The sequence below is a fragment of the Schistocerca gregaria genome, chromosome 4 (assembly GCF_023897955.1).
Source record: "Schistocerca gregaria isolate iqSchGreg1 chromosome 4, iqSchGreg1.2, whole genome shotgun sequence".
Taxonomy (NCBI): domain Eukaryota; kingdom Metazoa; phylum Arthropoda; class Insecta; order Orthoptera; family Acrididae; genus Schistocerca; species Schistocerca gregaria.
The window spans coordinates 43,152,968-43,167,564 of record NC_064923.1 but is presented as its reverse complement, the minus strand read 5'-3'; the positions used below and the strand labels follow the sequence as shown (position 1 = coordinate 43,167,564).

The window sequence follows — 14,597 nt, the reverse complement described above, 5'->3', positions numbered from 1 at the left end:
TGTGTGTAACGTCTTGCAAAACTGTAACTTTTAACTGCAATCTCTCAATGCAATGTTTTCAGTAACGTAAAATAGTAGATGTGATTACTATAAATGGTGTGGCAGTGACCATATGAGGTCAGTTCAGTTTTGAAGCATTTTGAATGCAGTCCATCAATATTTCAGCTTTGGTCAAGTTCAGTACAATGTTTGTGAAGATCAATGTATTCTAGTTTTTATTAATATAGGAGAACTTGAAAAGTTCATAGAAACACCAACAGAGCTACAACAATGAGGTTTCCAAACACATGATGCATCCATGCATCGGGTAGTGATCTGTGGTGAGGATGTCTCTTTGTTGTTGTTCTCATGAAATGGTTTGTGAATATGGAAATAATCAAGACTCGAGGAGTGATTAAATGCTTCATAAAGAACATTATGAAAATGTAGGAAATTCATGCCAATTTTTAGAACACTTTAGAGGACTGTGCTCCTTCATATTCAGCTGTTTCTCAGAAGACAGATTAGTTAAAACTTGATGGAGACACGTTAGGTGATGATCCATGTAGTGATCAGCCAAAATGTGCCACTACTTCACAAATTATTGCAAAAGTGCATAAGATGGTCAAAGAGGATTACCTATTAAAAGTGCACATCACATTTTAGTAGAGGAAATGGATAGGAGAAAATTATCTGCTAGATGGGTGTTCTGACTCTTACTGAAGGATCAGACATGCTTCAGAATGGAAGACCTGTTTTCAGAGCAACCACTGAGGTTTTTTACACTGGTCTGTGACCACAGGTGAAACTTGGTTTCACTATTATAACCCAAGCACAAAACAACAGTCAAAGTTGTGGAACCAAAAAAAATGCAAAGGCAATACAGTTGGCAGAAAAGGTCAAGTGTCAGTTTTTTGGGATGCAAAAGGGATTCCGCTGACACATCAACTTCCCACTGGTCAAACAGATACAGAACAATACTGCACTAACCTCCTGGACCAACTATAGCAATGTTGTTTTTGTTGTGGTCTTCAGTCCTGAGACAGGTTTGATGCAGCTCTCCATGCTACTCTATCCTCTGCAAGCTTCTTCATCTCCCAGTACCTACTGCAGCCTACATCCTTCTGAATCTCCTTAGTGTATTCATCTCTTGGTCTCCCTCTACAATTTTTACCCTCCACACTGCCCTCCAGTACTAAATTGGTGATCCCTTGATGCCTCAGAACATGTCCTACCAATCGAACCCTTCTTCTAGTCAAGTTATGCCACAAACTCCTCTTCTGCCCAATTCTATTCAATTCGACATCATCAGTTATGTGATCTACCCATCTAATCTTCAGCATTCTTCTGTGGCACCACATTTCGAAAGCTTCTATTCTCTTCTTGTCTAAACTATTTATCATCCATGTTTCACTTCCATACATGGCTACACTCCATACAAATACTTTCAGAAATGACTTCCTTACACTTAAATCAATACTCGAAATTAACAAATTTCTCTTCTTCAGAAACGCTTTCCTTGCCATTGCTAGTCTACATTTTATATCGTCTCTACTTTGACAATCATTAGTTATTTTGCTCCCCAAATAGCAAAACTCATTCACTACTTTAACTGTTTCATTTCCTAATCTAATTCCCTCAGCATCACCCAACTTAATTCGACTACATTCCATTACCCTCATTTTGCTTTTGTTGATGTTCATCTTATATCCTCCTTTCAAGACACTGTCCATTCCGTTCAACTGCTCTTCAAAGTCCTTTGCTGTCTCTGACAGAATTACAATGTCATCGGTGAACCTCAAAGTTTTTATCTCCTCTCCATGGATTTTAATTCCTACTCCGAACTTTTCTTTTGTTTCCTTTACTGCTTGCTCAATATACAGATTGAATAGCATCAGGGAGAGACTACAACCATATTTCACTCCCTTCCCAACCACTGCTTCCCTTTCATGTCCCTCGACTTTTATAACTGCCATCTGCTGTCTGTACAAATTGTAAACAACCTTTCACTCCCTGTGTTTTACCCCTGCCATCTTCAGAATTTGAAGGAGAGTATTCCAGTCAACATTGTCAAAAGCTTTCTCTAAGTCTACAAATGCTAGAAATGTAGGCTTGCCTTTCCTTAACCTTTCTACTAAGATAAGTCGTAGGGTCAATATTGCCTCCCGTGTTCCAACATTTCTATGGAATCCAAACTGATCTTCCCTGACGGTTGCTTCTACCAGTTTTTCCATTCGTCTGTAAAGAATTAACGTTTGTATTTTGCAGCTGTGACTTATCAAACTGATAGTTGGGTAATTTTCACATCTGTCAGCACCTGCTTTCTTTGGGATTGGAATTATTATATTCTGCTTGAAGTCTGAGAGAATTTCGCCTCTCTCATACATCTTGCTCACCAGATGGTAGAGTTTTGTCAGGACTGGCTCTCCCAAGGCTACCAGTAGTTCTGGAATGTTGTCTACTCCTGGGACCTTGTTTCAACTTAGGTCTTTCAGTGCTCTGTCGAACTCTTCACGCAGTATCATATCTCCCATTTTATCTTCATCTACATCCTCTTCCATTTCCAAAATATGGTCCTCAAGTACATCGCCCTCATATAGAGCCTCTATATACACCTTCCACCTTTCTGCTTTCCCTTCTTTGCTTAGAACTGGGTTTCCATCTGAGCTCTTGATATTCATACAAGTGGTCCTCTTTTCTCCAAAGGTCTCTTTAATTTTCCTGTAGGCAGTATCTATCTTACCCCTAATGAGATAAGCCTCTACATCCTTATATTTGTCCTCTAGCCATCCCTGCTTAGCCATTTTGCACTTTCTCTCGATATCATTTTTGAGATGCTTGTATTCCTTTTTGCCTGCTTCACTTACTGAATTTTTGCATGTTCTCCTTTCATCAATTAAATTCAGTATCTCTTCTGTTACCCAATGATTTCTACTAGCCCTCGTCTTTGTACCTATTTGATCTTCTGCTGTTTCACTACTTCATCCCTCAGAGCTACCCATTCTTCTTCTACTGTATTTCTTTCCCCCATTCTTGTCAATTGTTCCCTTATGCTCTCCCTGTAACTCTGTACAACCTCTGGTTTAGTCAGTTTATCCAGGTCCCATCTCCTTAAATTCTCACCTTTTTGCAGTTTCTTCAGTTTTAATCTACAGTTCATAACCAATAAATTGTGATCAGAGTCCACATCTGCCCCTGGAAATGTCTTACAATTTAAAACCTGGTTCCTAAATCTCTGTCTTACCATTATATAATATATCTGAAACCTTTTAGTATCTCCAAGGTTCTTCCATGTATACAACCTTCTTTCATGATTCTTGAACCAAGTGTTAGCTATGGTTAAGTTATGATCTGTGCAAAATTCTATCAGGCGGCTTCCTCTTTCATTTCTTAGCCCCAATCCATATTCACCTACTATGTTCCCTTCTCTCCATTTTCCTACACTCAAATTCCAGTCACCCATGACTATTAAATTTTTGTCTCCCTTCACTACCTGAATAATTTCTTTTATTTCATCATACATTTATTCAATTTATTCATCATCTGCAGAGCTAGTTGGCATGTAAACTTGTGCTACTGTAGTAGGTGTGAGCTTCATGTTTATTTTGGCCACAATAATGCGTTCACTATGCTGTTTGTAGTAGCTTACCTGCACTCCTATTTTTCTAATCATTATTAAACCTACTCCTGCATTACCCCTATTTGATTTTGTATTTATAACCCTGTATTCTCCTGACCAAAAGTCTTGTTCCTCCTGCCACCGAACTTCACTAATTCCCACTATATCTAACTTTAACCTATCCATTTCCTTTTTTAAATTTTCTAACCTACCTGCCCAATTATGTGATCTGACATTCCATGCTCTGTTCCGTAGAACTCCAGTTTTCTTTCTCCTGATAATGACATCCTCTTGAGTAGTCCCCGCCCGGAGATCTGAATGGGGGACTATTTTACCTCTGGAATATTTTATGAAAGAGGAAAAGCTGCATGCCCTAGGGAAAAATTACGGCTGTAGTTTCCCCTTGCTTTCATCCGTTCGCAGTACCACAACAGCTAGGCCGTTTTGGTTAGTGTTACAGGGCCAGATCAGTCAATCATCCAGACTGTTGCCCTTGCAACAACTGAAAAGGCTGCTGCCCCTCTTCAGGAACCACACGTTTTTCTGGCCTCTCAACAGATACCCCTCCGTTGTGGTTTCACCTATGGTACGGCTATCTGTATCGTTGAGGCACGCAATCCTCCCCACCAACGGCAAGGTCCATGGTTCATGGCAGGAGGGGGGGGGGGGGGACTGTAGCAAAATATACAAGAAAAAAGGCCAGGTTTGGTGAGGAGGAAAGTCATATTTCACCAAGTTAGATCACACCCAAATGTAAGTGTCATTGCCATGGCAAAAATACACAAAGTAATATATGAATAGATGCCACAACCATATTGCCTGTTTTGGCTCCATCATACTCCCATCTCTACCCTGAGGTGAAAATTTTCCTCTGTGGAAAGAAATTCTTTTCAAATGAAGAACTGACAGCTGTAGTTGATGGGTAATCTGCAGGCCTGGAGGAATCTAGTTTTCAGTATGAGATTAAGGCATTTGAACAGTTTTTAAGATGAGATGATGGCATTTGAACATCACTGGACCAAGTGTGTTAGTGTACAGGGATATTCCACTCTGAGAATTTTTCAAATTAACCTTCATGTACTGGAAGAAAATGAAAGCTTTGAGCACATCAGTTTGTAATTAGAGCGCAACCTCCATATTCCAACATGGACAAAATGTATTCAGGAACAAAACTTTCCTGTGCAGAAAAATACTGATTACAAGTTACAACCTACTGACAAATCATTTGAAACGGAAGTTAAGTCAAGTTCTAATAAGTCCAAACTTCGCATATCTTGGTAGATCTGAAAACATAACTCAGGGTACTTATATGACACCTGAATTCACTCATGGGTGGAATTTATAGGGGCCTTTAGTATGTGCTACATAACTTGAAAAAAGAAAACTTTGTATAGTTACCTCTGCATATGCCAGTGAAAGAGTTCTAGCATGAAATACTTGGGCATTGTTCTTTGCAGTGAAAGGATCAGCTCCACTCTTTAGCAATGCATCCAGCTTTTCCTCTGTTGTTACTAGCAACCAACATATTAGCCATTCGTACGCAGAGAGCAAGGCTGTGTAATGCAAAACATAAAATCATTTCACATATAATGACTCCACATAGCATTACTAAAAACACAAAGGTAATTCTAAAGATTATTATTAATTACAGCATACAACAAAGCTGCTGATAGTTACTGTAACGAAATTATTTTGTTTACACCATCTCAAAATTTCTTTTATAAGATGTTTACCATTAGGAACATGTTGTATACTGTGGTGTTGCTCTGAATGTGACAGTTCAGGTGTATGTAATATGCAGCTAACATGAATACTCATTTTTCTACATATATATCTACATATATACTCCACTAGCCACCAAGCGGTGTGTGGCGTAGGGCACTATTCGTGCCAAAGTCAAACTCCCCCCCCCCCCCCTCTTCCACTTACAGATTGTGCAAGGGAAACATGACTGTCTGAATGCCTCAGTATGAGCTCTAATTTCCCTTATCTTTTAATGGTGATCAGTGTGTGATTTGAAAGTTGGTGGTAATAATAAATGCTCTACATCATCTGATTTTGAATTTAGTGAGCAGTCCATTCCTTTTAGTGCATCATCTACCTGCAAGTGTCCCAATTCAAACTTTCTGTGAGATTTGTAACGCTCTCGCGATGGCTAAATGTACCAGTCATGAATCTTGCTGCTCTTCTTTGAATCTTCTCAATCTCTTGAATCAGACCCAACTGGTAAGGATCCCATACAGATGAATAATACAAAATTGTTAAGGCTTTCATGGCCACCTGTTGACAAACTGGTTATTGGCTTCTGTCTTGGGTTCTTCAGCCGATGTTCATTTAATGATTTTACTGACAATGCCAGTCATTCGTGCTGGCAAAACGTCAGTAAAATCTTTAGATGAATGTCGGCCGAAGAACCCGAGACAGAAGCCAATAGGCAGTTTGTCAGATGAACAATACTCTAAGACTGGATGAACTACAGTATTGTAAGCAATTTCCTTTGTTGAAGGACTGCATCGCTTCAGGATTCTACCAATAACCCACAATCTAGAGTTCGCCTTACCCATTACTTGTGTAATCTTATTGTTCCATTTGAGATCATTTTGAACAGTCACACCCAAATACTTGATGGATGTTACCACTTCCAAAAACTGGGCATTTATTTTGTACATGTACATTAATGGGGATTTTGGCTTTGTTATATGCAGTAGGTTACGCTTACTAATATTGTGACATAACTGCCAGGTATGACACCATGCGTTTATTTTCTGCAAATCCTCATTTGGTCACAACTTTTGTGTGATACTACTTTCCTGTATACTACAGTATCATTGGCAAACAGTCTAATACTGCTGTCACTACCATCAACCAGATTGTTTATGTAAATCATAAAAGGCAGCAGACCTATTACACTGCTATGAGGCACGCCTGATGTTACGCTTGTTGCTGTTGAAGTCTCCCCATTCAAGATGACATACTGATCTCTGTCTGTTAGAAAACTTTCTATTCATCCACATATGTCATTTGATAGAACATAAGCGCCCACTTTTTCGAGCAAGCGACAGTGAGGAACTGAGTCGAACGCCTTTTGAAAGTTGAGGAATATGGCAACAACCTGGGAGCTGGTATCTAGAGCCTGTTGTACATCATGCACAAAGAGGGCCGGCCGTGTCTCACATGACTGCTGTTTTCTAAAACCATGCTGGTTTCTGCAAATGAGCTTCTCACAGTCTAGAAAAATCATTATGTCTGAACACAAAATATGTTCCATGATTCTACAACAAATTGATGTCAGTGAAATTGGCTGGTAGTTATGTGCATCCAATTTTCTACCCTTTTTATAGATTGCTATGACCTGGGCCTTCTCCCAGTCCCGTGGAACTTTCCACTGTTCCAATGATCTCTGATACATGGTGGATAAGAATGGTGCTATATTTGTAGCATAGTCAACATGAAATCTTATGGGGATACCGTCTGGGCCAGATGCCTTCCTGGCACATATGGATCTTAACTGTTATACAATCCCAGATACACTAAACACTATGTCAGCCTTCCTTGCATTTGTTTGATAATTGAAAGGGGGAATGATGTTGCAGTCCTCTACTGTAAATGCGTTTTTGAAATCTAGGTTTAGAATTTCAGCATTCTGTTTATCATCATCCACTACATTACTTGTACTGTCAGCAAGAGAAGGTATTGAATTATTTGTAATGTTCATAGATTTTACGTATGACCAAAATTTTTTTGGGGTCATTTTTAGAATCTGCAGATAAAATATTGCTTCCAAATTCATTAGAAGAATCTCCCATTGACCTTTTGACAGCTTCTTTCACTTCATATAATTTGTGTTTGTCAGCGGGGCAGTGACTACGTTTAAAATGACTGTGCAAAATTCTCTGCTTTCTCAGTAACTTCCTAAAATGTTTGTTGAACCAAGGTGGATCCTTTCATCTCTATATTTTTCTAGGCACATATTTTGTGTCCCACAGTGAATGCTTGGAGTTGACTGTGAAGATATTCATTAATGACACTTTTTTTCCCCACTGTCATAGAAGCCACAACGACATTATGGTTGCTAATACCTTCTTCTAGATTAACTTCCTCAAAAAGATCATGTCTGTTTGTCACAAAGATATCTAGTATGTCCCCATCTTGATTTGGTATTCTAACCAATTGCTCAAGATTATATGTTGAGAGCACTCCGAGAATAACTTCACACGAGTCTTTGCTTCTGCCCCCTGTGATAAACTTGTAATTTCCCCAGTCAATGGACACCAGATTAAAGACTCCACCTATAACTAATGGATAATTTGGATATTTATTTCCTATGTACTCAAGACTTTCCCTGAAAGATTCTGCAACATTTGTTGCGGATGCTGGTAGTCTATAAAAACATCCTAACACAATGGTCATTCTTTGTCTGATTGACAGCTTTATCCAGACTATTTCACAGTCTGAACCAGTATTGATCTCAACTGCATTTAAACAGCTTTTAACTGCAATGAACACACCACCTCCCATAGCATCAGTTCTATTCTTCCTAAACATTGTCCAATCCAATTTCAAAATTTCACTGCTATTTATTTCTGGCTTCAACCAGCTTTCAGTACCTAATACAATATTGGCATTACTACTGTTTATTTCAGAGTGTAACTTGGGGATCTTGCTACAGACACTTCAACAATTTACTAACATGAGATTTAGCATATTTAAATCCTTTGGAATGACCTGTTTAGGAGAACTAACAATTTTTACAGTTGGTACACCCACATCAGTGCCATGAACTTGTAATTCTTCAGGCCAACAGTTTGTTTCCCATGGGGAGGGACCTTATCTAAAAAAAAAAAATAATAATAATAATAAACATGTGCACACCACAAGTTCTGTGCTACCCATGTAGCTGCTTCCTGTGTGTAGTGCACCCCTGATCTATCAACGGGCATCCTACAACCTTTCACCCAATAGCGTAGGTCGAGGAATCTACAACCATTTTTGTCACAGAGTCGACATAGCCTCTGGTTTAGATTCTCCACTCGACTCCAAACCAGAAGACCCCAGTCCACCCTGGGTAAGATGCTGCAAATTGTCAGCTTGACTTCCACTCCTCGAGAGATGGAGGTTGCCTTCGCCAATTTAGCCAGACTTTGAAAGGACCCAAGGATTTCCGTGGAAACTCGATGACTGGTATTGTTGGTGGCGACATGTACAACATTCTGCAGCTAACTGCACCCCGCATGCTTGATAGCCACCAGAAGATCCTCTTCCACACCCTGGACAAGCCCCCCCCCCAAGCCAGCAAGCACACTGAGTGAACATTGGACTTCTTCTCTGCCATAGCTGGGGCTCCATGACCTGCCTAACATTGGAGCTCCCAATAACTAACAAACCCCTATCCCTACATGCCTGTCTGGACCTTGCTGAAGGAGTGCCCACTATCGTGGCAGAGGGTGCATTCTGATCCAGCTCAGCCTCCCCCCCCCCCCCCCCCCCCCCCAGCATCATATAGCACACTCAATCTATTAGAAAAGTGCATGGCATTTGGCAGGAAACTGCGTCCCCCATGCAGCCTTCTCCTTGAGAGAGGTGAGAGTGGACTGGCCAGCTTAGTTGCACCTGAGGTCAGCTCAGTGACAGAGAGCTGTGACATCCCCCTCTTGCACATCTACTACAGCAGAGGCTGCCTCAGTCACCCCATCCCCACCACATGACAAAGTACTCTGGAATCTGGTGACTGTGGCCAACAATGCTTCCAGGTGCGTTTGGACTGTGGCCAACTCCTCCAGCATCCAAACGCAACAGACACAGTCCCTATCCACATAACTAAGATGTAATTTACTGTAAGAAACTTAAGGAAACCTACTGCCACACAAGCTTAACAGCTATACTAGTTGGCAGAAAGAACACTCAACAATGAGAAACAATAAAAATGAATGGTAGAAGCTAGATCTTGTGCTTATTTTCCTGCTAGGGGCTATCTAGTGAATACTAAAGAAAAAAACCGTGACCTACAGTAAACTGCTAGGGGATATGTAGAGAATATATTTAAAGAATGATACAGTAACCTACAGTAACCTGCACCTACTGATTATCCCTCCTATTTATAATGTAAACAAACATTTACATACACCCGAAAATGACCTAATAAAATTATAAAAACTGCTACCTTCAATCTATCGAGACTAAATGACACTAATAAATGTAAATACTGATTATGTAAATAAAATAGAAAGAAACTTCCACATGGGAGAAATATATTAAAAACAAAGATTCCAAGACTTACCAAGCGGGAAAGCGCCGGCAGACAGGCACATGAACAAAACACACAAACACACACACAGAATTACTAGCTTTCGCAACCGATGGTTGCTTCTTCAGGAAGGAGAGGGAAAGACGAAAGGATGTGGGTTTTAAGGGAGAGGGTAAGGAGTCATTCCAATCCCGGGAGCGGAAAGACTTCCCTTAGGGGAAAAAAAGAAGACACACACACACACACACACACACACACACACACACACACACACACACACACACACACACATATCCATCCGCACATACACAGACACAAGCAGACATATTTAAAGGCAAAGAATGAAGAGTCAAGAGACTCTTTGCCTTTAAATATGTCTGCTTGTGTCTGTGTATGTGCGGATGGATGTGTGTGTGTGTGTGTGTGTGTGTGTGTGTGTGTGTGTGTCTCCTTTTTTTCCCCTAAGGGAAGTCTTTCCGCTCCCAGGATTGGAATGACTCCTTACCCTCTCCCTTAAAACCCACATCCTTTCGTCTTTCCCTCTCCTTCCTGAAGAAGCAACCATCGGTTGCGAAAGCTAGTAATTCTGTGTGTGTGTTTGTGTGTTTTGTTCATGTGCCTGTCTGCAGGCACTTTCCCGCTTGGTAAGTCTTGGAATCTTTGTTTTTAATATAAATACTGATTATTTTACACTGACAGATGCAGGTATAAAACAAAACTTTAGCTGACAATAAGAGGTCAGAATGAAGCACAAATACAAACTCTACTTTATAGGCACCGATGTGCTTACAGTTTTTTAAGAGGATAGCCAGTTGAAACCAGTCATGGCATTTTTAAGGATTAGAGGATAACAATAACTAATTAGAACTCACTGATCATACTTCACATCATGATACTGATTAAGCCACAATAGGTAACGAAAGGCAAAGACACAGTTTGTGGTGCAAACGTGTCACCAGGCTGCCGGCCTGACTGCAGGTCTTTCTCTGTCATTGCACTAGGAGGGTGAGGGTGCTATGATTGTGTGAATCTTTTTATTGTGCCTATCGCGATTCAGCATCTCCACTATATGGTGAGTAGCAACTTTCCTTCTCTCGTATTGTTACATTCCATCCTGGATTTTCCATTGTTTGATTTCAGCATCTCTTCTATGTGAGGATTCTACACTCCTGGAAATTGAAATAAGAACACCGTGAATTCATTGTCCCAGGAAGGGGAAACTTTATTGACACATCCCTGGGGTCAGATACATCATATGATCACACTGACAGAACCACAGGCACATAGACACAGGCAACAGAGCATGTACAATGACGGCACTAGTACAGTGTATATCCACCTTTTGCAGCAATGCAGGCTGCTATTCTCCCATGGAGACGATCATAGAGATGCTGGATGTAGTCCTGTGGCACGGCTTGCCATGCCATTTCCACCTGGCGCTTCAGTTGGACCAGCGTTCGTGCTGGACGTGCAGACCGCGTGAGACGACGCTTCATCCAGTCCCAAACATGCTCAGTGGGGGACAGATCCGGAGATCTTGCTGGCCAGGGTAGTTGACTTACCCCTTCTAGAGCACGTTGGGTGGCACGGGATACATGCGGATGTGCATTGTCCTGTTGGAACAGCAAGTTTCCTTGCCAGTCTAGGAATGGTAGAACGATGGGTTCGATGTCGGTTTGGATGTACCGTGCACTATTCAGTGTCCCCTCGACGATCACCAGAGGTGTACGGCCAGTGTAGGAGATCGCTCCCCACACCATGATGCCGGGTGTTGGCCCTGTGTGCCTCGGTCGTATGCAGTCCTGATTGTGGCGCTCACCTGCACGGCGCCAAACACGCATACGACCATCATTGGCACCAAGGCAGAAGCAACTCTCATCGCTGAAGACGACACATCTCCATTCGTCCCTCCATTCACGCCTGTCGCGACACCACTGGAGGCGGGCTGCACGATGTTGGGGCGTGAGCGGAAGATGGCCTAACTGTGTGCGGGACCGTAGCCCAGCTTCATGGAGACGGTAGCGAATGGTCCTCGCCAATACCCCAGGAGCAACAGTGTCCCTAATTTGCTGGGAAGTGGCGGTGCGGTCCCCTACGGCACTGCGTAGGATCCTACGCTCTTGGCGTGCATCCGTGCGTCGCTGCGGTCCGGTCCCAGGTCGACGGGCACGTGCACCTTCCACCGACCATTGGCGACAACATCGATGTACTGTGGAGACCTCACGCTCCACGTGTTAGCAATTCGGCGGTACGTCCACCCGGCCACCCGCATGCCCTCTATATGCCCTCGCTCAAAGTCCGTCAACTGCACATACGGTTCTCGTCCACGCTGTCGCGGCATGCTACCAGTGTTAAAGACTGCGATGGAGCTCCGTACGCCACGGCAAACTGGCTGACACTGACGGTGGCAGTGCACAAATGCTGCGCAGCTAGCGCCATTCGACGGCCAACACCGCGGTTCCTGGTGTGTCCACTGTGCCGTGCGTGTGATCATTGCTTGTACAGCCCTCTCGCAGTGTCCGGAGCAAGTATGGTGGGTCTGACACACCGGTGTCAATGTGTTCTTTTTTCCATTTCCAGGAGTGTATTTCTTGAATCAGTATTGTCAGTGACAAAAGATTTTTATGACTGTAGGTAATATTTTTGATTGTATATTACCTACCATTGTGGACATGGTGGTTTAGTGGGTAGAGCATTAGACTCTTTCCCTGGACAAACTTGTTTCAATATCGTGAAGGAGCAGGGATTTTGTTCATTCCAGTCCCTCTAGAATGTCTTCAGATCCCCTCAGCCTAATAATCATTTGAGTAGGGATTCTTTCTTAGTGGAAAAATGTGGTCGGCTGACCACCCTCACCCTCCTAGTGCAATGACAGAGAAAGACCTGCAGTCAGGCCGGCAGCCTGGTGACACGTTTGCACCACAAACTGTGTCTTTGCCTTTCATTACCTATCGTGGCTTAATCAGTATCGTGATGTGAAGTATGATCAGTGAGTTCTAATAAGTTATTGTTATCTTCTAATCCTTAAAAATGCCATGACTGGTTTCAACTGGCTATCCTCTTAAAAAACTGTAAGCACATCGGTGCCTATAAAGTAGAGTTTGTATTTGTGCTTCATTCTGATCTCTTATTGTTAGCTAAAAGCTTTGTTTTATACCTGCATCTGCCAGTGTAAAATACTCATTATTTACATTTATTAGAGTATATTGGTTGTCATGCCTACATAGAATGCAGCACAGTGGTTGCAGCTTAGCTTGTAGATCACATGACTGGTTTCACAGGTAGCCCTGCCTTTGATGTGATAGGTAATGTTAGTGACAGGGCTGGAGTAGGTGGCGGTAGGAGGATGTATGGGACACGTCTTGCATCTAGGTCTATTACAGGGGTATGAGCCATGAGGTAAGGGATTGGGAGCAGGGGTTGTGTAAGGATGGACGAGTATATTGTGTAGGTTCGGTGGATGGCGGAATACCACTGTAGGAGGGGTGGGAAGGATAGTGGGCAGGACATTTCTCATTTCAGGGCACGACAAGAGGTAATCAAAACCCTGGTGGAAAATATAATTCAGTTGCCCCAGTCCCAGATGGTACTGAGTTATGAGGGGAATTCTCCTCTGTGGCCGGACTTTGGGAGGTGGTGGGAGACTGGAAAGATAAGGCACGGGAGATTTGTTTTTGTACAAGGATGGGAGGATCATTACGGTCAGTGAAGGCTTCAGTGAGACCCTCAGTATATTTAGAGAGGGTCTGCCTGTCACTGCAGATGTGATGACCATGTGTGGCTAGGCTGTATGGAACAAACTTCCTGGTATGAAATGGGTGGCAGCTGTCGAAGTGGAGGTATTTCTGGTGGTTAGTAGGTTTGATATGGACGGAGGTACTGATGTAGCCATCTCTGAGGTGGAAGTCAACATCTAGGAAGGTGGCATGTTGGGTTGAGCAGGACCAGGTGAAGCAAATGGGGGAGAAGTTGTTGAGGTTCTGGAGGAATGTGAATAAGGTGTCCTCACCTTCAGTCCAGATAGCAAAGATGTCATCAGTGAATCTGAACCAGGTGAGGGGTTTAGGATTCTGGGTTTTTGGGAATGATTCCTCTAGATGGCCCATGAATAGGTTAGCATAGGAAGGTGCTATGCGTGTGCCCATAGCAGATCCGCAGATTTGTTTTTAGATAATGCCTTCAAAGGAGAAGTAATTGTGGGTGAGGATATATAGTTGGTCATCGAGACTAGGAAGGAGGTGGTTGGTTTGGAATCCATAGGGTGTCTGGAAAGGTAGTGTTCAATAGCAGTAAAGCCATGGGCATTAGGAATGTTAGTGTGCAGGGAGGTGGCATCAATAGTGATGAGCAGGGCACCGTGTGGTAAAGGGAAAGGAACTGTGGAGAGTCGGTCGAGGAAATGGTTGGTATCTTTTATACAGGAGGATAGGTTCCGGGTAATAGGTTGAAGGTGTTGGTCTATGAGAGCAGGCTCAATGAAAAGAATACTAGAAATATTTCAGTTCTTGGACAAAGTCCTTATTCAGAAGTAAAGAAGTTGGACATGGTCTCTCTCTCTCTCTCTCTCTCTCTCTCTCTCTCTCTCTCTCTCTCTCTCTCTCCCCCTCCCTCCCTCCTTCCCCTCCCCCTCCCCCTCTCCATTCCCATCCCCATAGGGGTTCCCATCAAATCCAAGCACGCTCCCATTGGCAGTACTAGCATCTACCCCCACCCCTACCCTGCTATCACCCCCTCTCCCCACCCCCATGCCTCTTC

General features: G+C 42.7%; 1 protein-coding gene across 2 annotated transcripts in view; it reads right to left on the bottom strand.

Annotated features, from left to right (window-relative positions):
* LOC126365841 (peroxisomal acyl-coenzyme A oxidase 3-like) overlaps window positions 1–14,597 on the bottom strand; it is a 315,115-nt gene that overhangs the window by 59,791 nt on the left and 240,727 nt on the right. For both annotated transcript variants that reach the window (XM_050008476.1, XM_050008475.1), the window contains exon 11: window positions 4,997–5,151. In XM_050008476.1, coding sequence (XP_049864433.1) covers window positions 4,997–5,151 — 155 coding nt within the window. The remainder of the gene's footprint in view (window positions 1–4,996; window positions 5,152–14,597) is intronic.